The sequence below is a fragment of the Macaca mulatta genome, chromosome 1, assembly GCF_049350105.2.
Source record: "Macaca mulatta isolate MMU2019108-1 chromosome 1, T2T-MMU8v2.0, whole genome shotgun sequence".
Classification (NCBI taxonomy): Eukaryota; Metazoa; Chordata; class Mammalia; order Primates; family Cercopithecidae; genus Macaca; species Macaca mulatta.
The window spans coordinates 221,963,948-221,986,367 of record NC_133406.1 but is presented as its reverse complement, the minus strand read 5'-3'; the positions used below and the strand labels follow the sequence as shown (position 1 = coordinate 221,986,367).

Below are 22,420 nucleotides of genomic sequence, written 5' to 3'. Positions count from 1 at the left end.
AAAGGAAGGGAGGAGGGGAGGAAGGGAGGAAGGGAGGGAAAAGGAAAATGGCTTCTTTTTGTGCTTGGGGTAAAATCCTAACTTCCTGCCGTAGGGCGCAAGGTCTTTGCCCATCTCTCTAACTCCATCTTATCCCATCCCCTAAGCTCTGGCCACACCAGCTGTCTTTCAAACATCTTTTATTACAGCATTTTCATGCTCACAATCGGGCCTTTCCTTGAACCTTACTGCCTCTGCCTGGCACTTAAACTTAATCTTCCCCTAAGCCTCTCCATCACTTCTGGACATTCTCATGTTTGTCCATCTATTTGCTTGTTCATTTCCTTGTCTATCCCCACTAGATAGTAAACTCCAGAAAAATGGGATTGCTGCGGCTTTCCTTTTCAGTGGTATATCCTCAAGGGATGGCATTTAGTAGGCACTCGATATTTGCTTGTTGAATGAATAGATGTGACTTCCTTCAAGAAGTCTTTCCCAAATTCCTAGGCTAAGAAACATTCCCCAAATCTGCACTCCTACAGCCTCCTGTCTTGGCTGTCTCAGTAATTTTCCCACTATGATTCAGGAACTCTTTTTTTGAGAAGGAGTCTTGCTCTGTCATCCAGGCTGGGGTGCAGTGGTGCGATCTTGGCTCACTGCAACCTCCGCTTCCCTGATTCAAGCAATTCTTCCACCTCAGTCTCCTGATTTGCTGGGATTACAGGCATACACCACCATACCCGGCTAATTTTTGTATTTGTAGTGGAGACAGGGTTTCATCATGTTGGTCAGGCTGTTCTCGAACTCCTGACCTCAGTTGATCCACCTGCCTCGGCCTCCCAAAGTGCTGAGATTACAGGCGTGAGCCACTGCACCTAGCCTAATTCAGGAACCCTTAATCTGGGGTTCTCAAATAGATGTCTGGAGAACCCATAAACATTCTAAAATCATAGACAGGATTTCATGTGCATGTGCTTATTGCCTCTTCTAGGGCCAGGGTTCTCAGTTTCCATCATTTGCTTAAAGGCATCTGTAACACAAACACATGAAAATTGTTTTTGTAACACTATCCTCTTTCCGGTTGGGTTATAACTGGACCAGGTTCTCCAGACTGTAGGCTGCTCGAGAGCTGGAAGCTGCTGAGTCCACCACTGTTTCCCAAAATGCTAGTGCAGGGCTTGCCATGTAATAGGTGAATCTCAGTGAAATCTTGAATGAATGATGAATGAATGAGTGAGTGAATGAATGCATGCATGGTTTTGGAGCCTGGAAACCAGGCCCATATTCACTCAGATCCCTTAGGTGCCTGAGATATCAGACGTTGGAACAGACGGGGAACAGAAAGCTGGCCTCAGGACAAGGAAGGCTAAGCGCTTGGCTCCCCCAGAGATGAGCAGGGCCTTGGAGGGGGCTCCCCACTTGCTCGTACTGAGCCCAAGGCTATGGGTCGGGATCTGTTACTGTTGCACCCCTCAGGGACTGCCAGCCTCCTCCTCCCTCCACCTCGCCGGGGAAGGAAGGCTGCAGCCTCCTCAAAGATGGCTTTGGTAGCAGGGGTGTTGCCCCCGAGATCAGTGCAATCACCAAGCTCAGACAGCCCCATGGAAACCCCACAACAAGGCACCCAAACAGAGACCAAACCCATCCCAGGAAACTCAAGGGGCGAGGAGAGGTGTCTACTCAACCAGTGACTTAGGAATCTAGAAATTCCGGTGGGGCCAACTGAACAAGGGGTGCGGGACACCGGGCCTCATTCCATAGAAAGAAATTCCAGGCTCCAAGATGAGTCCCCATTTTCCCTGTGGCCAGAGTCTTTGTCCAAAGCCGCAGAATCCCACCCACATTCTCTATGGGGCAGGGGCAGGGGGTGAGGGGCTCCTCCACTCAGAGAGTAGTGGTTCCCCAACCTTATTGTTCACTCTCAAAATGTATAGATTTATGTACCTATAAGTTATAGAAAAAATCCATTTTTAAATATATATGCACATAAAAACAAAAGCTCATCTTACACACCCTCAGCAGCACACACCTCCCTGAGAAGTTGATGAAGGAAGTCTAAGCTCCTTCGTGGCTGGGCCCGCAGGTATCACGAGGAATATTTAATACCACTGGCCACCATTGATTGAGGTCTACCATGTGCCAGGGTTTGTGCTACATGATCTACATTTTTAACAATTGAATCCTCACAATATCTATGAGCCCCATTTGACAGAAGAGGAAACTGAGGCAGGGCAGGCCACGTGACTTACCAAAGGTGCCTTGGCCAACAAGTGGCAGAGCTGAGATTCAAACACAGCTCATCTGATTCCTGTGACCTTCACCTCCACTTTAGAGGCATCATTTATAGAGCCCAAACTCAGATACATGGGGCTGCCCCTGATTGAGATTCAGTCCTCACAGAAACCCTGGCAGGGGATCACCATTGCTTTTTGCATCTTACAGAGGAGCAGAGACTCAGGAAGGCTAAGTAATCTGCCCTAGGTCACACAGAGAGGTAAGTAATGGCAGACACCCATGCCTATCTAATTCCAGCATTCTCCCATGAGGACTGTTTTCCCAGGCAGGGCTGAAGGCTAGGTCAGTTTGGCCACTCCCACCCACTACCCCCATCTCCGAGTCCAGAATAAGTCCTTCTCTAGGTTAAATTTCTCAGACACAAACCAGCACCTAAAACAGTGACTAGCAAATAGTCTGAGCTTGATGAATGAATGAATGAATGAATGAATGAATGAATGAATGAATGAACGAACGAGTGAACGAGTGAACTAGAGAACATATAGATGAATGGATGAATGAATTTCCCCTAATCACATTCTCTCCTCTCAGAAAGAAAGAGTCTGTGATTCCCACTATAAGAGGCAGAGCTGGGTGCCCACCAAACACTTCCACGAGGTCTGGAGACCACTTGAGAGGTGAGTTCTAGGATGTGGGCTCACCACGTGTGTCTCTGGAGAACGAGCCCTGTTGTTTCCACAACAGTAACCCACCCGTGGTCCGCAGAGCCTGTTTATACTCATGTTGTCATGGGCTTCTCCCCATGGCTGTGGTGAAGTAGGCACTACCCTCCCATTTTACAGGTTGAAGAGCCTGCAACACAGAGAGGGAAAGTGGACTGTCCAAGGTCACACAGGAAACGGGTGGCAGAGTCAGGGGCTCACCTGCTCTTCTCACTTTCTCCTCCAGCCTACTTCTGTGTATTGGGATCTGACCTTAAGTTGCCATCGTTCAGGGATGGAACTGTTAGGGGTTTGTCCCAAATCCACAGGTCAGGAAACAACATCCTACTCCTCATTTAGAGAGAAATAAAATAGAAACAAACACACAGCAAGGGATGCCAGCTAGGCCAGCACAGCCGGGTCCAGAGACCTCCAGAGAGCCACAGCGCGTGTCCCAGGCAGAGTCAGGTTAGGAACCGGGAAGAATCAGGGGCATCACCCAGGGATGGCAAAACAGGCACAACCCAGTAAGAAGTAGCCCCAAGAACCCGGGCAAGCAGAATCGGCAATGGGCTCTTCCTCTGCCCTCCTGCTCACCCCTCCTGGCAGGGCCCAGTATCACTAAAGAAGCCACATGCCGGATGATGGGCTGAGAGGGCAGAACCTTTCCCTAGAATGGGCACGGTGCTGCGGTGCCCGGCCCTGCTGCCAGCTCAACCCAGCCCGGCCCTCACCAGACAGCCAAGCACAATGGCTGTCTCAGGCAGGCAGACAATTCAACCCTTTCAGACCAAGGGCATCCGGGCTGGCATTCCCCGCACCTCTGTTTCTCCCTGGCTCCTGTAAGTGAATCACTCAGAATTAATGACCCTGGGAACAATGAATGGGGAGCAGATTTGGGTTCTTCTTGAGCAGACAGAAGACTGGATCCTAGGAACAACCGTTCCATGGCTACTGATGGAGACCAGAGCAGTGGATGCTCCAGGGTCATGGAGGCACGCTGCAGAGTGCACAGAATCATTACTGACTGTGGCCATCCGAACCATAGAGCGTGAGGGCCGCAGCCTCATGGATTGTTTGAGCCACAGACTGTTCTAATCACAGAGCCACAGAAATCCAGTGTCTCGGAACCATCAATTACTAGCATCCCAGAATCAGTAACTGAAGGAATCACAGGCTTCCAGGACCATCAATCATCAGTTGCTAGAATCCAGCTCTTCAGGGCGGGAAAAGAGTGTTAGAGACCATCGTGTCTGAGGCCCTTTTCTGCAGTTGAGGAAACCAAGTCAGCTGGTCAAGGTCACAAAGCTAAGACTAGTGGCCAGGACTTGCCACTCCCTGTCCTCATTCCATTCTAAAGAAGTGGGCAGGAGCAGCAGCAGCCTCAGCTCCTGGACACTCGGCCCCTCGGAGTTTGGTCTGGTCCCCCTGTGGAGGATTATCTGACACCGTCAGGGCACTCGTGGGCAAGCCCTTCCACTGCATCAAAACCAGAGGCTTTGTGGATTCTAATGTCAGGATGATGTGTTTTGCAAGTCTGGACAGGCCTGGATTCTTTTAACCAATCCTCCACTTCCTCGCCTAATAAGGGAGAACTGTGCACCCTTATGATTTTACCTGGGGCTCTGCCTACTGGTGATTACACAGGAGAGAGAGCCAGTCCTCCTGAGTTTCAGCCTGAGATACCCATTGCCTCATCGGGGTCACTTCAGTTCACTGGTAAGCCACAGAAGGAAATCCAGCCTCACTTTCTAAAGGCCTATCACATGCTAGGCTCAAGAAAGTTACTAACACTAAGAAGGGAGAGACCCCATCCCCACTTTTGAGCCCCTTATAGTCCATTGAGACTGTCAGATATGTATGTGATTATATTAATATGTCAAGGCAGAATGTGATGGTAATACACACAGAAGAGACAGAAATTAAGAAACGCTTCATGAGAGAGGAACAGCATTTAAATGGAGCCATTCAATGGCTTTTCTACATATCAGTTCCTGACTTCTGCTTCTGGCTGTGATGAAGTAACAAGGACTGGACTTACCTTCCCACCCTAAGCAACTAAAAACTGAACAAAACCAGCCAGGCGCGGTGGCTCACACCTGTAATCCCAGCACTCTGAGAGGCTGAGGTGAGCAGATCACCTGAGGTCAGGAGTTGGAGACCAGCCTGGCTAACATGGTGAAACCCCGTTTCTACTAAAAATACAAAAAAAAAAAAAATTAGAGGGGCATGGTGGCACACGCCTGTAACCCCAGCTACTTAGAGGCTGAGGTATGAGAATCACTTGAACCGGAGAGGCAGAGGTTGCAGTGAGCCGAGATTATGCCACTGCACTCCAGCCTGGGTGACAAGAGTCTCCCAGACTCTCAAAAAGAAAAAAAAAAAAAAAAAACTGAACAAAATCCATGAAATAACTTTTTACAATCATTGAGAAACAGGAATGATTTAACGTGACTCCTGAGAGAAGATAAAAAATGAAAGGAGCCCTGTGTTTGCCTTGGTTTTCTTCCTAGAGTTATATTCCAGATCACGGTTTGGGGCGAGGCATACTAAGCAGAATATAGGACTCTTGCAGAACTGAGGATATGGAGATTGGAGTTCAGGGATTCAGCCAGAAGGTGTGTGGCACAGTTCCAGAAAGGAAGACACTGTGCAGAAAATAAACTCCAGAAATCCGCATGGGATGTTTTTGAGTTGTTGCTGAGTCCTAGGTCACACATACATGGGATCAAACCCTGTGAGACTGGGCAAAGAACAGCTGGAAACTTGCAAGCTGAACAATTCCCAGAGTTGGCACAGACCAGGAGACACTGCAGTCATTTAGAGTGGTAAGAACTCATTGAAAACCCAGTCAAGGCTGGGCATGGTAGCTCACACCTATAATCCTAGTACTTTGGGAAGCCAAGGATCAAGGATCACTTGAGCCCAGCAGCTTGAGACCAGCCTGGGCAGCATAGTAAGACCCTGTCTCAAAAGAAGAAAAAGCAGAAGAAGCAGAAGAAGCAGAAGAAGCAGGAGCAGGAGGAGGAGGAGGAGGAGGAGGAGGAGGAGGAGGAGGAGAAGAAGAAGAAGAAGAAGAAGAAGAAGAAGAAGAAGAAGAAGAAGAAGAAGAAGAAGAAGAAGAAGAGGAGGGAGGAGGAGGAGGAGGAGGAGGAGGAGAAGGAGGGAGAAGGAGGGAGAAGGAGGGAGAAGGAGGGAGAAGGAGGGAGAAGGAGGGAGAAGGAGGGAGAAGGAAGGAGAAGGGAGAAAGAAGAAGAAAGAAGAAGAAGAATAAGAAGAAGGAGGAGGAGGAGAATGAGAAGGAGGGGGAGGGGAGGGGGAGAAGGGGGAAGGGGAGGGGGAGAAGTGGGGAGGGGGGGAGGGGGAGAAGTGGGAGAAGGAGGAGAAGGAGGAGATGGAGGAGAAGGAGGAGAAAAACTCTATTCAGTGGAGATTCCATAGAGGTCAGGCCTTAACCACAAGCTGAGCTATCCCTAGCACGAAGGCCCATTCAGACCAGCCACATCAAAGCTTAGGCTTCAAAGGGATCAAGCTGACTTGCAAGTAACTTAGGTACCTGTTAAAACAGAGCCCAGCATTATTTTAAAGGAAGACAACAAAATTGAGACTCTCAACAATGTAACATTCACAAAATCTAGCATCCAGTCAAAACTTACTATATATACCAAGAAGCAGAAAAACGTGACCCATGGTCAGAAGAAAAATGAGTCAATAGAAGTGTACCCAGAAATAACAGAAATGATGGAACTAGTACACAAATATGTCAAAACAGTTATCACAAGTATGTTTGAAGTATTTATGGGAAAAGATTATCATAATGAGAAGAAAAATTGAAAATACAAAAAAGAATTAAGTGGAACTTCTAAAGGGGAAAAAATATAAGTCTAAAATGAAAAATTCATTAAATAGGATTCCCAGGAAATCAAACACTGCAGAAGAAAAGCTCATTGGCCCTGTAGTTATAGCAGCAGAATTTATCTAAAGTGAGGCACAGAGAGAATAAAAAAGCCTGGAGGGAAAAATGAGAAGAGCTTAGTGACCTGAAAAAAGACATTAAATGGTCTAACATATATGTAATTGAAGTTCAAGAAGGAGAGGGGAAGAGAGAGAAAGTAACAGGAAATATATTTGAAGAAATAATGGCTGGAAATTTTCTAAATTTGATAAAAACAATAAACCCACAGATCCCAGAAGCTCAACAAACCCCAATCAGAATAAAGGTAAAACTCCACACCAAAGTATATCATAATCAAATTGCTTAAACCAGTGATAACAAGAAAATCCTTTTTATTTATTTATTTATTTATTTATTTTTATTGTTATTTTTATTTTTTTTAATTTATTTTTGAGATGCAGTCTCGCTCTGTCGCCCAGGCTGGAGTGCAGTGGCACGATCTCTGCAAGCTCCGCCTCCTGGGTTCACGCCATTCTCCTGCCTCAGCCTCCCGATTAGCTGGGACTACAAGTGCCCGCCACCATACCCGGCTAATTTTTTGTATTTTTAGTAGAGACAGGGTTTCACCATGTTAGCCAGGATGGTCTCAATCTCCTGGCCTCGTGATCCACCCACCTTGGCCTCCCAAAGTGCTGGGATTACAGGCTTGAGCCACTGCACCCAGCTGGAAAATCTTAAGAGTACACAAGAAAAAAAGACATGTTACATACAGATAAATTATGACAAAAATTCACAGATTTCTCATCAAAAACTATGCAAGTCAGAAGACAATGGAACCTCTGTAAAGTACGGAAAAAAAAAACTATCAACCTAGCATTCTACATCCAGCAAAAATACCCTTTAAACAAAACAAAACAAAAAGAAATAAAAACTCTTTCAGGCAAACAAAAGCTGAGAGAATTTGTCACCAGCAGACCTGTACTACAGGAAATAGTAAAGGAAATTTTTCAAGTGAAAGATACATGATACTGGGTGGAAACGTGAATCAACACAAAGGGCTAAAGAGTGCCAAAGATGGGAAATATGTCAGTAGATGTAAAAGGTTTTCCCCTCATTTTTCAACTTCTTAAAAATATACCTATTTAAAGCAAAAATAATATCAATGTATGGGGGTTTATAAGGTAGATAAAAGCAAAATATATTAAAACAATATCACACAAAATAGAATGGGGAATGGAAGTATTTCTAAGTTTCTTACATTATCTGTTGTAATTTATTTTTGTTGTGTCAATTAAGCTTAGCTACATTTCTTGGAATTCCTTTCTCTATATAGTTTTGATTTAGCGTGGATCACTAGAGACATTTGCACAACATTTGCAAGGTAGAGCAAAGCAGTAGCTGCTTACATTTTGATTTTGTTCTTGTTTTTTTGTTGTTTTTTTTTTTTTGTCTCAGAAAGCTGGGGCAGGGACACCAGGTGCTGCTGCAGCTCACATATATTGTCACTTAACTGCTGGGTCACCTCATTGTCATGAGGCAGCAGCTGGGCCCACAGCTCTCCCAGTTCCCACTAGGTCATCCTTCAATGTCCCTGACTCCTGACCCAAGTGTGTGTTTAGCTTCATGTTGAAAAGCCTCACCCTCTCTTATAGGTTATGTTATCATTGAAGTTGGCCTCATGGAAGAGGTGAGAGATGGCACGCAAGTTCTAGTCTGTTGCAGCTCTTTTCCTATTCTTTCCCAATTTAAATACATCTCCCCTTCCCAGTTACCTCCTCTGCACTGTCAGTATAGCAGCACCAGACACACAAAAAATAGCCTTTTATAGACTGTTTAGCCAACTCCATATCATTGTATAAGGACAATTTGCTATAATAAAGCTCTCTCAGCAGTTCTGTTTCTCTGATTGAGCCCTGACTGACAAATATGTAAAATGGCATAATGTTTTGTGAACATTATAAGTTAAAGAGCATGTTATTATTATTATCATTATTATTATTATTTTGGAGTCAGGACCTCCCTCCATTATCCAGGCAGGAGTGCAGTGGCATGATCATGGCTCCCTGTAGCCTCAACCTCCTGTGCTCAAGTGATCCTCCTGTCTTAGCCTCCTGAGTTGCTGGGACTACAGGCATGAGCCACACACCAGGATCCTAAAGATGCATATCATTAACCTAAAGCAACCACCAAAAAAAAATAGTAAAAATAAAATGGAATCATTTTTTAAAAATAATTAATCAAAAGGAGCCAAAATGGAAATTAAGGAACAAAGAGGAGATGGGATAAACAGAAGGCAAATAGAAATATGGAGTATTTAAACCTAATCATATCAATAATTACATTAAAAGCAAATTATCTAAATAGTTACATTTAAAGATGGAGATTGTCACATTGGAGTTTAAAAAAAACAAGACCTAGTTATATGCTGTCTACAAGAAACCCACTTTAAATATAAAGACACAGATGAGTTAAATACAAAAAGATGACAAAATATATACTAGGAAAACACTAATTTTAAGAAAGCTGAAGTGGCTATAATAACACCAAATATAGTAGACTTAAGAACAAGGGTTATTATCAGAGATTAAGAAGGACATTTATTAATGAAAAAGGGATCAATTAATCAAGAGGATGTAACCCTTCTAAATATGTATGCACCTAATAACAGAGCTTCAAAATACTTCAAGCAAAAACTGACACACCTGAAAAGAGAAACAGACAAATCCATACTTAGAGTCTGAAATGTCAACATTTCCATCATTGATAGAACAGGTAGACAGAAAGTCACCAAGGATCCAGAAGACTTGAACACTGTCAACCAACTTGAATTAAGTGACATTTATAGAACACCCCACCCAACAACAGAGTACACAGTATTTTCAAGGGCACACAAAGCATGCACCAAGATATGCCAAAGGCTGGGCTGTAAACAAGTCTCAATATATTTCAAAGGATTGAAGTCACCACACTGATTCTGGAGAAGAAAAAAAAAAAAAAAAAAAAGATAAAAGAATACACAAGTTCTTTCAACTCAAAGAGAGAAAAGAGCAATTTTCTATATGATGAAAATGAGTCATCTTTGCTGCAGAAGAGTGATAGCGATGGATTACTCTAGTGTGCCTTAAGACTTAACTTCTTTCAAACCAGGCCATGAATCAGATGGGACTTCCAGGCCGGAGGAGCATGTCACTGGAGGACTTTCAAAGAGAAGGCGCTGATAATAGTGGCTTTAAAGAAACCGGCCAGTATATAGCCAGTTCCCTGAGTTCCTGTGATAAATCCCACTCCTGTACCTCCTCTTGGGTGTCCCCTGGGCAGGGCACCTCAGTGTGTCCAAAACCAAATGAACAGCATGTCCCCAGCCTCCCAGAGCCTCCACCTTTATATAACCTCCTTCTCAAAACAGTTGTTTATCCTGAATGATCCAGCTTAGTTAAGACACCACCCAGAAACTTACAGGTATCTTCAACTCTGCCTCTCCTTCAGTCTCCGCTTGGTTAGTCAGTCACTGAGCCCTGTGGAGTCTCTCTCTCATTGATCTCTCCAACCCATCTTCTCTTCCCTCCTCACCGCCACTACCAAGTCCAAGCCCCTTCTCATTTCTTATCATCTTCTCCAGCCTCCTCATCCCTCCCCTGCAGCTGGTCCTGCCTCCCCACCACACTCGGCCCCGCTGGCCAATGGACTCTCAACTTTGTTTTTCAGGTCTTAAAAGTCACACAACAGTACCTATACCATGTCAAAAAATGTTTAATACAAGCAAGCAAAACTCAAAAACACATTAATAAATAGAAGTAAAAACAAATTTTAACTTAAATCAAAAGCCCATCACCATCCAGCAATAACCAATGTTAACATTTTGGACCACCAGCCTTCTGACCCTTTCCTAAATGTTCATTTATGTTTTTCTTTTTTCTATTTTTTTTTCCAAGGCAGAGTTTTGCTCTTGTCTCCTAGGCTGGAGTGCCGTGGCACAATCTTGGCTCACTGCAACCTCCACCTCCCAGGTTTAAGCGATTCTCCTGCCTCAGCCTCCGGAGTAGCCACCACAACCAGCTAATTTTTGTATTTTTAATAGAGATGGGGTTTCACCACGTTGGCCAGGCTGGTCTCAAACTCCTAACCCCGTGATCCGCCCGCCTCAGCCTCCCAAAGTTCTGGGATTACAGGCGTGAGCCACCACACCTGGTCACATTTATGTTTTTCACCAAATGGGATTGTTCTAGACATACAACTAGGGTGGCCAGTTCACCTGGGACTGTCCTGGCTTTTGCACTGAAGCTCCTGTGATCCAGGAAACCACTCAGTCCTGGGCAAACTGGGATGGTTGGTCTCCCTACAACTTTTCTGTTTAAGAGATTAGCACCTTTTGATGTTAATAATAGACAGCTATGTCTTCATTTTGATGACTATAGGAATACCAGTGAATATAAATATATAAGTGGTCTTTTAAAGGTAAAAAACCTGCTGTCTTCCACTTACCATCCCTTCATGCACCCCATGGTATTAAGCAGTAAGCTCCAAAGTGGGGAGGAGGGGAATCCGGGGACACATAGGAAAAGCCATTGGCCTAGGGAGAAAGAGTAGCAGAAGTTCTGTTTATATGTATTCCTTTTTTTCTCATCATAGCTCACTGTAGCCTTAAACTCCTGGGCTCAAGCAATCCTTCTGCCTCAGCCTCCCGAGTAGCTAGGACTACAGGTGTGTGCAACTATGCCTGGCTAATTTTATTATTATTATTATTATTATTACTATTATAGAGATGGGGTCTCCTTATGTTGCCCAGGCTGGTCTTGAACTCCTGGCCTCAAGTGATCCTCCCACCTTTGCCTCCCAAAGCACTGGGATTACAGCTATGAGCCACCATGCCCAACCTACATGTATTTTTTTATCTCATGTTTTTCATTTTTCTATTTTTGTGTGTCTTATAGTGTACATGATACATGTGTACAGTAGTGCACGTACATAACTTAGTGATAAATAAATCTCCATATAATGGAGGGTTTATTTCCAGCATGCTTCTAAAGGTTGGAAACACTAGCCCAGCTGATAAAATATTTCCTCTTTAGCAGTCCTGGAATGTCCAGCATAGTCAAGGCTTTGCTTCTCCCTCCAGTTTCACCTGCCACCTCCCTCACTGATACAGTTTGGCTGTGTCCCCACCCAAATCTCATCTTGAATTGTGGCTCCCATAATTCCCATGTTTGTGGGAGGGACCTGGTGGGAGATAATCGAATCACAGAGGTGGTTTCCCTCATAGTGTTCTCGTGATAGTGAATAAGTCTCATGAGATCTGATGATTTTTATAAGGAGAAACCCCTTTGGCTTGGTTTTCCTTCTGTCTTGTATGCTGTCATGTAAGACGTGCCTTTTGCCTTCTGCCATGATTGTGAGGCCTCCCCAGCCACATGGAACTGTGAGTCCATTAAACCTCTTTTTCTTTATAAATTACCCAGTCTCAGGTATGTCTTTATCAGCAGCATGAAAACGGAGTAATACACCCATCCCGCCGCAGGCAACACCAAACCATATCTGTTCCCTGAATATCCGTATTCTCCTCTCCAAGCTGTTCCCCTCCAAGAGGTTCCCATCACCCCACCCCATTCACTCCTGGCTAACCTCTGCAGTTCCTCCATTGCAGCTCACAGGATAACCCAGGTCAGATACCACCTCTGTCAGGAAGTCTTTCTGGAACACTCCTCCTCTCACGCCCATCCCATCCAGGTTAGGTGCCCTTCCTCTGCGTTTCCATAGCACCCTGTGCTTACCTGCACCACAACGCTGACCACATGACTTAGTAATTACCTATTTAACCCTTTGTGACTTCCCCTGATTCCCTGGTGGCCGCCCAGCCCAGCGCCTGTCACACAGCCGTCTCCTAGTAAATGGTGAAAGAATAAACAAACAATAATTGCAAACATGTATATAACACTTTCCAAATGCACGACACTGATTACAGATCAGGAAACAGAGGCACAGAGAAGTCAAGGTACTTGTCAGGGTCACAGAACTAAGTGGCAGAGCTGGGCTTTGAACCCAGGCAAACTGGCTTCAGAGTCCATGCTATCCATTGTTATGCTATGACGTCACTCAGCAGAAGAATGAATGAATAAATGAAGAACAAATAAAGAGAGGAATGAAGGAACAGATGAATGAACAAAGGAATAAGTAAAGGAATGCCCAGGGGCCTGGTCCCAGGCTGCTTTGCAGACATCAACCAATTGCACTGTCTTTAAGTTGCCTTTGTCATTGTCCATCTAATGCCATTTTTCATATTTTAGTTGCTGCTTGTGGAGGCACCAGAAGTTTGTCCCTCCTCCCCCCTCACCCCTGTACCAGTATCAACCAGACCTCCCTCCCTTCCTAACTCCCCCATTGCAGCTCACAGGGTAATGAGCATCAGAACTACAGGATCACGACATATTAGAGCTGGAAGGTACACTTAGCACTATCCAGTCCAATCTTGCATTTTGTAGATGGAAAAATGGAGGCCCAGAGAGGCAAAGCAACTTCCCCAAGGTCACACAGTAACTTAGTGCAGAGTCAAGAGTGAGCCCAGTCTCCTGGTTTTCCATCTGTCTCCCTTTAGTAAGCTGTCTCTGTTTATTGCTTGAGCTTTGTCAATCAAAAGCAATTTGGGGCAAAGCACAACAGATGGGTTTAGTGAGTTCTCAAATGCACTGTTGAGAAAAGTTCCTGGGAATAGGGAGGTGAGAAATGCAAGGTCAAGGCCCTGCAATTTCCTCCAAGCAGATAAATAAATAACCAAAACCATCACTGAGGACTCACCATGTGCTCGATGCTTCCCTGCATTATCCCATGTCGGCCTCCGACACAGAGTAACTATCCTGGCTTTAGATAAGAGCAAATTGAGGTTCAGAGACGTAAACAGAGCGACCAGCTCATCCCCAGTTTCTTGGCACTGTCCCAGTTCTAAAACTGAAAGTCCCATGTATTGGGAACCCCTTTAGTCCCAGGCAAATCAGGACAGTGGGTCACCCCCAAGGTAAGCAGCCTGCCCAGAGGACTGGATCCCAGAGATCCAAACTCAGATCTGCTGTGGACTCCCATGCCCTTTCTCCTACACCACGCTGCATCCTCTGGGAAAATACATAAACTCTCAAGGGAAAAATAAACAGATACGCCGGTGGGGTCAGGAGCGGGAAGTGGGAAGTGGGCCAGAGGAGGGTGGGCATCAAGCGGCAGCTCTGAAGTCAGGTCAGCCCTGGGGCACTGCAGCCCAGCCATCTGGGAGATAGAATGCTACTGGGTGTTGGGCCAGGGGAGGACAAACAAGGTTCTTATTCTTCTCTCTTTATCTGGAGGACTCTGTTTACGGCAATAACCCTGTTATCTCAGCCAGGTCTCTGGTCTCTTGCCAGGAGGTGACAAGGGGTTTAGGGGCTGAGCCTCTGACCAAACCAGTCTCCCTGGGACCCTGGCATGCTCTCCCTTCTCATCTGACAACCTGATTGGGGTTGAGGAGGCATGGTGAGCACCACAGGGCAGGGGACCCCTGCCCACTCGTGGAGGCCACAGGGAGATCAGGATGCCACGCTTGGACAGTGGATTTCCCTGTCCTCGGGAGGGAATTTCAGAGTAGCTGACCGCCTGCTGGGAGCCAGACTCCTGACTGCTGTGGTCTCTTTCAGCCTTCTCCTCCCTAAAGCACTCAGACAGGCATCCTCACCTCCACCTTACAGAAGCGGAGGGGATGTCCCTTAGAGAAGTCACATAGCATGTCGGTGACACAGGGCGGCCAAGGCACAGCAGTGACCCCAACTCTCCCTGCCTCCCAAGCCTCCGCATGAGGCTGTAAAACAGTGGCGGAGACACAGACTGTGTCCTGGCTGTGTGTCTGTGTGACTTGCTTCCCACACCACACCTGCCTGGACACCTCTCCTGCCCGGACACCTCTCCCGCCCGGATACCTCTCCCCGCTGGACACCTCTCCCCGCCGGACACCTCTCCCGCCCGGACCCTTCTCCCGCCCGAACACCTCTCCCGGCAGGACACGTCTCCCCGCCGGACACCTCTCCCCGCCGGACACGTCTCCCGCCCGGACACCTCTCCCCGCCGGACACGTCTCCCGCCCGGACACCTCTCCCCGCCGGACACGTCTCCCGCCCGGACACCTCTCCCGCCCGGACACCTCTCCCCGCCGGACACCTCTCCCGCCCGGACACCTCTCCCCGCCGGACACCTCTCCTGCCCGGACACCTCTCCCCGCCGGGCACCTCTCCCCGCCGGGCACCTCTCCCCGCCGGACACCTCTCCCGCCCGGACACGTCTCCTGCCCGGACATCTCTCCCGCCCGGACACGTCTCCCGCCCTCCTCCACAGGGTGATTTGTCCTCATCTTGGGACCTCAAGCGTGGCCTCCTCTGACCCTCCAGCTGGGGTGAGTGCTCCTGTCTTAGAACTCAGGGTGGCCTATGCTGAGGCAACCACAGTTCGTGGGGATTGGGGTGTAAAAAGCACCTGCCTGACCCCTTCTGCACGAAGACCCCGAGAGGACAGGAACTGACTCTGTATCCCAGCACTGATATATTAGGTTGGGGCAAAAGTAATCACATTAAAAGTAATGGCAAAAAACTAAAATATTAAGTAGATTTTGCCATTACCTTTTTTTTTTCTTTTTCTTTTTTTTTTTTTTTTGAGACAGAGTCTCACTCTATTGCCCAGGCTGGAGTGCAATGGCGTGATCTCGGCTCACTGCAACCTCCGCCTCCCCGGTTCAAGCGATTCTCCTGCCTCAGCCTCCCAAGTAGCTGGGATTACAGGTGTGTACCACCACGCCTCGCTAATTTTTATATTTTAGTAGAGATGGGGTTTCACCATGTTGGCCAGGCTGGTCTCCAACTCCTGACCTCATGGTCCGCCTGCCTGGGCCTCCGAAAGTGCTGGGATTACAGGCGTGAACCACCGTGCCCAACCTGACATTACTTTTAATTGTAATTCATGCAATTACTTTTGCACCAACCTAATATATCAGTGCTGGGGACAGGGAGTCACTTCCTGTCCTTTTAACTTGCATTAAAAATAATGGCAAAAGATACTTAATATTTACTTGTTGCACAAATAAGTAGATTAATTAATTGCCAAATACTCTTGAGGTCCAACTTCAATCAGGTGGCATCCTGCAGGCAACGGCCCACCTAAAAGTCTTCCAGCTGCTGCCTCTGTTCCATCCCCTCCCCCACACTTCCATTGGCCCTCCTCTGTTACCACTTGACTCAAAGTGTGGTCCCCAGATCCACAGCACCAGCATCACCAAGAGCTCATTGGAAATGCAACAACTCGGTCCCTGTCCCACCAGGCCCCGGGGCCCTTGGCTAAAAGCTTGAAAACTGTTAGAAATCGTGATATGCTACCTTAGGTGATCCTTGCTAAAAGACCTACTGTGTGCTGGTGTTATTCCCATCGCTACAGATGAATCTGGGCTTCAGGGAGGGGAAATAGCTTCTCAAGATTAAACAGCCAGGAAATAGTAGAGGTATGATTCAAACTTGGGCTTGTCTCTCTTCAAAGCGGGTGGAAATTGACGCTGCTATCCATGTGGTGAAAGGAGGAGAGAAACCTGCATTTACTGAACACCCACAATGTGCCAAGTTCTGTACGACTCTTGTCTCGTTTCATCTTCCCGACTCCCTTATGAAGTAGGGGATCGCACATTCTTGTTTTACAGATGAGACTCCGAGGCTCAGGAAAGGGAGGTGACTTGCCCAAGGTCCACAGCTGGGGAACAGCTGAAATGGGGCACAAAGCTGGAAGTCTGCTCCTCACCCTGGGGAACGGACACCAGGTGATGATAGATAGTGTCCTCGCACGGCAGCAGGCACTGGCTCTCAGGGGACTGCGGGGTCACTGCTCGGCTCACACCTGTCCTTTCCCTCCCCTGAGAGAGCTTGTGGCCTTGGGCCACATCATGCTTTCTTTTTCCTCCTAACCCTCAGCCCTCAGCTTAGTCACTATCCAGCTCTGATGGAGCACAAATACATGCTGCTGGTGGCGACTGGCTACCAAGGTGGGATGTCACCCTCCCAGCTATTCCCATCACTTGTCCTGGCAGGTGCCAAGAATTCCTGAGGTCACCTCAAGGCCCCTTCCTGCATTCCTAGCGTTCTTGGGGCCTTTCTGGCCCCACATGTGAACCTCTGCTGCAGGCTGAGCTCACAGGCGAATGCATCACGCCGTGGTGACCGGGGCAGGAGAGTGGGATCAGTGAGGCCCTGCCTGCTCTGGATGTGAGACTTCGGCAGATTCCTTTGCCTCTCTGCCTCAGCCTCTCTGTCTCTGAGAGGGGCGGGTAATAATCAGACCTCCCAAGGTGTTTGTGAAGAGCGTTCAGGGTGCGTGGAAGTGGCTAGGCCTTTTATATCTCTCACTGCCAGCAATCAAAACATGGCCCAGGACTGTCTGATGGGTCCGCCAGTGGGAGTGGGCAGCACATGAGCTTCCATTTGTATGAGCAGCTCGCAGGGACGGGGGTTGCTCAGAAGGAGAGGAGGGAAATGGGATTGGGCCCAGTGTGTGCCACATGAAGAGGTGGCTGTTGGGAGACCCAGGCAGGGGCTGGGCAGTGCTGCCCAGGGAGGAATATTTGCCCCAAATCTGCAGAGAACACAGCTCCATGGCCCCAGGGAAGGAGGGGAGCTTCAGAAAACAGTTTCTTGGATGAATCTCCACATTTCCACAAAGGACACCAGCCACAGTGGCCAGACCTGCTTAGTGACCTCAAGGGCAAAGAGCATAGAAGAGGAGAGGGGTGGCCAAAAGAAAGGAGGACCAGGCAGGGGCTGGTGGTGGTTGTGGCTGGGACTTGTGAGCACTCAGGACACACTCAACTCCCAGACCTAACCAGGTCAGGTTTTGCAGAAGCCAGACATGTAGGAGAGCACCTGGCAACCAGATCCACTAAAATTGGGTGGGTACTATTAATGCAACCCATTTACAAGCACACACTAGGGATGGCTAGAGAGATGGCACTGCATAGAGGAGGCACACACCAGGAGGAGATGGCAAGGGCTCCGGACACACAGCCGCCAGAGCCCACGTCTAGCCGGGGCTGTGAGCCCTGCAGCCTGTGTTCACCTACTTACCCTTGTCCAGACCTAGATACAGGGCAGAAAGGCACGCCTAGGGGAGCCCCAGTGAAGTCCTTATAAAGTGAAGACTTCTTGGTGAGTCAGCCTGAGCCAGGCGGGCCCAGCTCATTCATTGCGAAGGTATTTTCTTTTCAGTGTTTTTCTGCAAAGCCTTTCACTGCCACAGAGGTGAAGTCATCTGCTGGTAAACTCTCTGCCTTGCGGTAAATTTCCTCTGAACTTTCTGCTTCTGTTTAACTCGCCAAACCTCAAGGGGAGCTGGCAGTCAGAGTCGTGCAAAGGTCACTGGGCTGAGTCGGAGGCCTGGGTTTAAATCCCAGCCCAGCCCCTTTCTAGTTTCGGGATCTTGATGGATGTAAGTCACATCTTTGGGCCTCAGTTACTCTGTTTCTAAAATGAAGTCACTACTATCGAAAATATCCTAAAGAAATACAACGCTATACACTCATGTAATCAGTAAATATTTATTGGGTTCTTAGTGAGTGTCAAGCACCATGCCAGACAATGGAAAGTATTAAGGAAACACACATACACACATGAATACACACACATATACACATGTACACACATGTGCACATACATACACACATATACAAGCATGTATATGCGACGTGTATGCATACATTAGCACAGGCACACACACGGTTTCCTGATTCTTGCCCTCGGACGTTTCACATTCTGATGGGAAAGACAGACATGAATCAAATGATCCCATCAATGAATATTAAAACACAGCTGTGATTAGTGCGGAGCTCTCTGGTGCTCTACGAGCTTGCAATGGGGGCTTGAGCCGGTCTGGGGTGAGCAGGCGTGGGACAGGGAAGCCTTCCCAGAGCACAAATGGAGCGGGAGATGGGAAAGATGACCAGGCATTGCCCAGGCAGACAGAAGGGGCAAGCAAAGCCCCTGCAGAACCATGGCTTGTGCCAGGCCAGGGAGGTCAGCTTACCAGGGGCAGAGCAGTGAGGGGCCAGGAGGACTGTGGACATAGGAAAGATGGGAAGATGACTGAGCTAGCAGCCCTGAGGGCAGCTTCCTGCTCCGATATCCCGGACCAGAAGCTCCCAGTGCGGTCAAGTGGCTTTGCAGCTAACATTATGAAACATCAGTGGGTTAAACTTAATTTGGGGCTAGATCAGACGCTATCATATACCTGCACAAAGAGCAGTGGGTACCAGAAAACTGATCACTGAAAATAGTCTATCCATCAGTTTTATTTTTCTGCTATTTGAAGAACACTGCCATGGTTGGGTTTGAGTAATAGTAAACTTCAGCCCAACACACAGAGCAACAGTTTTCCATGGGAGGCCCCCCGAGCCCAGCTAAACTCAACACTTGCCTTTCCAGGAAACGGCATCCGTGAGGCCACCAGGCGGTAGCCTGGGAGGGGCAGTGGAATTCCTGGGCGACTGCTGAAGAGCAAATCACACACTGGTGATGGTGCCTACCGTTTTGTTCCAGAAGCAGAAGAAAATTCAGATCCAGGATCCAGGCAATATTTGTCTTACAGATATGCTAAATAATGACTTTTTTTTTTTTTTTTGAGACAGAGTTTCACTCTTGTTGCCCTGACTCTTGTTGCCGATGGTACAATCTTGGCTCACTACAACCTCCACCTCCCAGGTTCAAGCGATTCTCCTGCCTCAGCCTCCTAGTAGCTGGGATTACAGGCGTCTGCCACCACACCTGGTTACTCCTTTTATATTTTTAGTAGAGACATGGTTTCACTATGTTGGCCAGGCTTGTTTTGAACTCCTGACCTCAGGTGATCCACCTGCCTCGTCCCAAAGTGCTGGGATTACAGGCGTGAGCCACCGCACCCGGCCAATAGTGACCTCTTATTGGGTGGTCCTTGACTAGTAGCCGTCTGTCATCCTGACCCAGTAGTGAGCACCAAGAAAACTGAGGCTGTCTATGTCACCACTGTATCCCCAGCCTGGTTGGTGTTTGGCACAGGGAGACAACTCTGAAAATACGTAAGGAAAGAAAAAGAAGAAAAGGGAGGGGATGGTGCTTGTCATATGGAACTCTGGGAATATCATGTTATAGCTTAAACTGCTACATCAACTTTTACGAATATTAGATATTGACTTACCTAAAGTTTGTATTGCTTTCTTTAAGATCATGGTGGGTTTAGGGATGAGTGATTTAGATAATTCAGGTCTCCCTCTATAAAAAGTTTATCTACAGGCCGGGCGCAGTGGCTCACGCCTGTAATCCCAGCACTTTGGGAGGCCGAGGTGGGAGGATCACAAGGTCAAGAGATCAAGACCATCCTGGCCAACATGGTGAAATCCCGTCTCTACTAAAAATACAAAAATTAGCTGGGTGTGGTGGCACGCACCTGTAATCCCAGCTACTCGGGAGGCTGAGGCAGAAGAATCACTTGAACCTGGGAGACAGGGGTTGCAGTGAGCCGAGATGGCACCACTGCACTCCAGCCTGGCAACAGAGCGAGACTCTGTGTCAAAACAAAACAAAACAAAAAGTTGATCTACAAGAGTGGAGATGAAGACATTTCCCCTTCCTCGATAATATTTTTCTTGCAACAAACTTTGCCATCCAAGATCATTCCTTCTGGTAACAGAGGGATGGAAGAAGGAAGGAAAAGGAAAAGGAAAAAGCAATTCCTCAAGCATCTCTGGCACCCGCTCTGTGCCCAGCCCTGTGCTAAGCCCAGGTTATCCAGGGAATGGCAAGTGGGGCATTCCAGGCACCAGGTAATAATTGAACACAACAGACATGGGTTGCCATACCAGGGCTCCATCTGCAATGTAAGCAGGAAAATATTCCAAGCCATGCAAATGATTCACAAATGACCCTTGGACACGGGCAGGGACAGGCAGCTGACCTCTAGAGACAGGTGACCTGCCTTCCAACCCTGGCTCTGTTGCTTTCTTGTTTGGTCAAGTTTCCGCTCTGCTCAGAGCCTCGGTTTCCTTGGCTGTAAAATGGGACCACCAAGTGTTGGCAGGGCTGTGTGAGCAATGGGTGGGATGAGTTGTATAAAGACCTCAGCTCCAAGCACAGCTCTCAGGGGTGGGGAGATTAATTTTAGCTGGGGGCAACTGGGAGGGTTTTTTTGAGTGGGATTGACGTAAGTCCCTAGAATCAGGGCAGGACTGCACAGGCGAGGCACAGGGCAGGGGAGGGCGGCTGCACACCCACAGTGAGGGCTCTCTGTGCACAGGTAAGGCTGGTTTGTCGTTGATGATGGTAGCGGAGGTGACTACTCCCTTTGAAAAGTGATTTATTTTTAAATGAGGGCTGACCACAGACTTAGCCACTTCATGCTCTGTTACTACCTGCCTCGGTTTATTCAAACTTCTGCCAAGCTTTGGGTTCAATAAAAGTCACCAGGAAATAACTGCCTCACACTTCATAGGAAACCCATTAAAAAAAATTCATGCACCATTAAGGACCGGTGAGAGGAAGCCAACCTCAGGCCTTCACTGAACTGCAACTACTGGCCTGAGATTGCCCTCAGAGCAGGGACTCAAAGGGTAGATACATGCGGGAAATTTCGCATCTCCATGTTAATTTGGTTGCAGCAAGATGGAGGGAAGAGCACAGATGGTCAGGTAACAGACAGAGGGCTGCGGCTCAGATCCCCGCCATCTTTGCGTGGTGCTCAGGATGAATGAAATATACCAAAAGGATGACAGATATCACCATCTGGAAGCTTTTACCAGCAACCTTTCTGTTCCACGATGAAGAGAAATTTGACCACAGCTGTCAAGAGACTTTTGAAAGTTCATGCCCTGTGGCCCAGTCCTCTTCCCTATTTTAAGCCTTCTGGCTAAGAAGTCATTTGCAGGACGGGCACCGTAACTCACACCTGTAATCCCAGCACTTTGAGAGGCAGAGGTGGAAGGATCGCTTGCGACCAGGAGTTTGAGACCCATCTTGGGCAACATGGCGAAACCCTGTCTTTACAAAAATAACCAAAATATTAGATTGAGGCTGCAGTGAGCTGTGATCGTGCCACTGCACTCCAGTCTGAGTGACAGAGGGAGACCCTGTCTCAAACAAACCAAAGAAGTCACTAGTGGTTCTAGCAAATAGTTTAGATAACAAGACCCTTCAGAGGAGAGTTATTTATTAGTAACAATTGGAAGAAATTAAATATCCAACAATAGAATGGACAACAATAGAATTTGTTCAACAAAATTCAGCATAGAGATAGCTACTATTCCTGGTTCAGGAGGTTTTCTCATAATGATATGGTGAAATGTCAGTGATAAAAATACTCAGTAGGGGCAAATATACAAAATTCTATGTTTAAAATATGCCTCCAAATTTGTGTGTGTTTTTTTTTCTTTTTTTTTTTTTTTTGAGACAGAGTCTTACTCTGTCACGCAGGCTAGAGGAGTGCAGTGGTGTGATCCTGGCTTACTGCATCCTCCACCTCTCAGGCTCAAGTGATCCTCCCACCTCAGCCTCCGGAATAGCTGGAACTACAGGCATGCACCACTATGCCCAGCTTATTTTTTATTTTCTTG

The 22,420-nt window shown here is 47.4% G+C and overlaps 1 protein-coding gene across 1 annotated transcript in view; it reads left to right on the top strand.

Annotated features, from left to right (window-relative positions):
* LOC114673978 (uncharacterized) overlaps positions 1-22,205 on the top strand; it is a 59,937-nt gene extending 37,732 nt beyond the window's left edge. Inside the window, exons 3-5 of the mRNA XM_077983356.1 lie at positions 14,635-15,211; positions 16,499-16,615; positions 19,266-22,205. Of these exons, the coding sequence (XP_077839482.1) occupies positions 14,635-15,211; positions 16,499-16,615; positions 19,266-19,334 (763 nt within the window). The 3' untranslated portion in view covers positions 19,335-22,205. The remainder of the gene's footprint in view (positions 1-14,634; positions 15,212-16,498; positions 16,616-19,265) is intronic.
* The last annotated feature ends 215 nt before the right edge of the window (positions 22,206-22,420 follow it).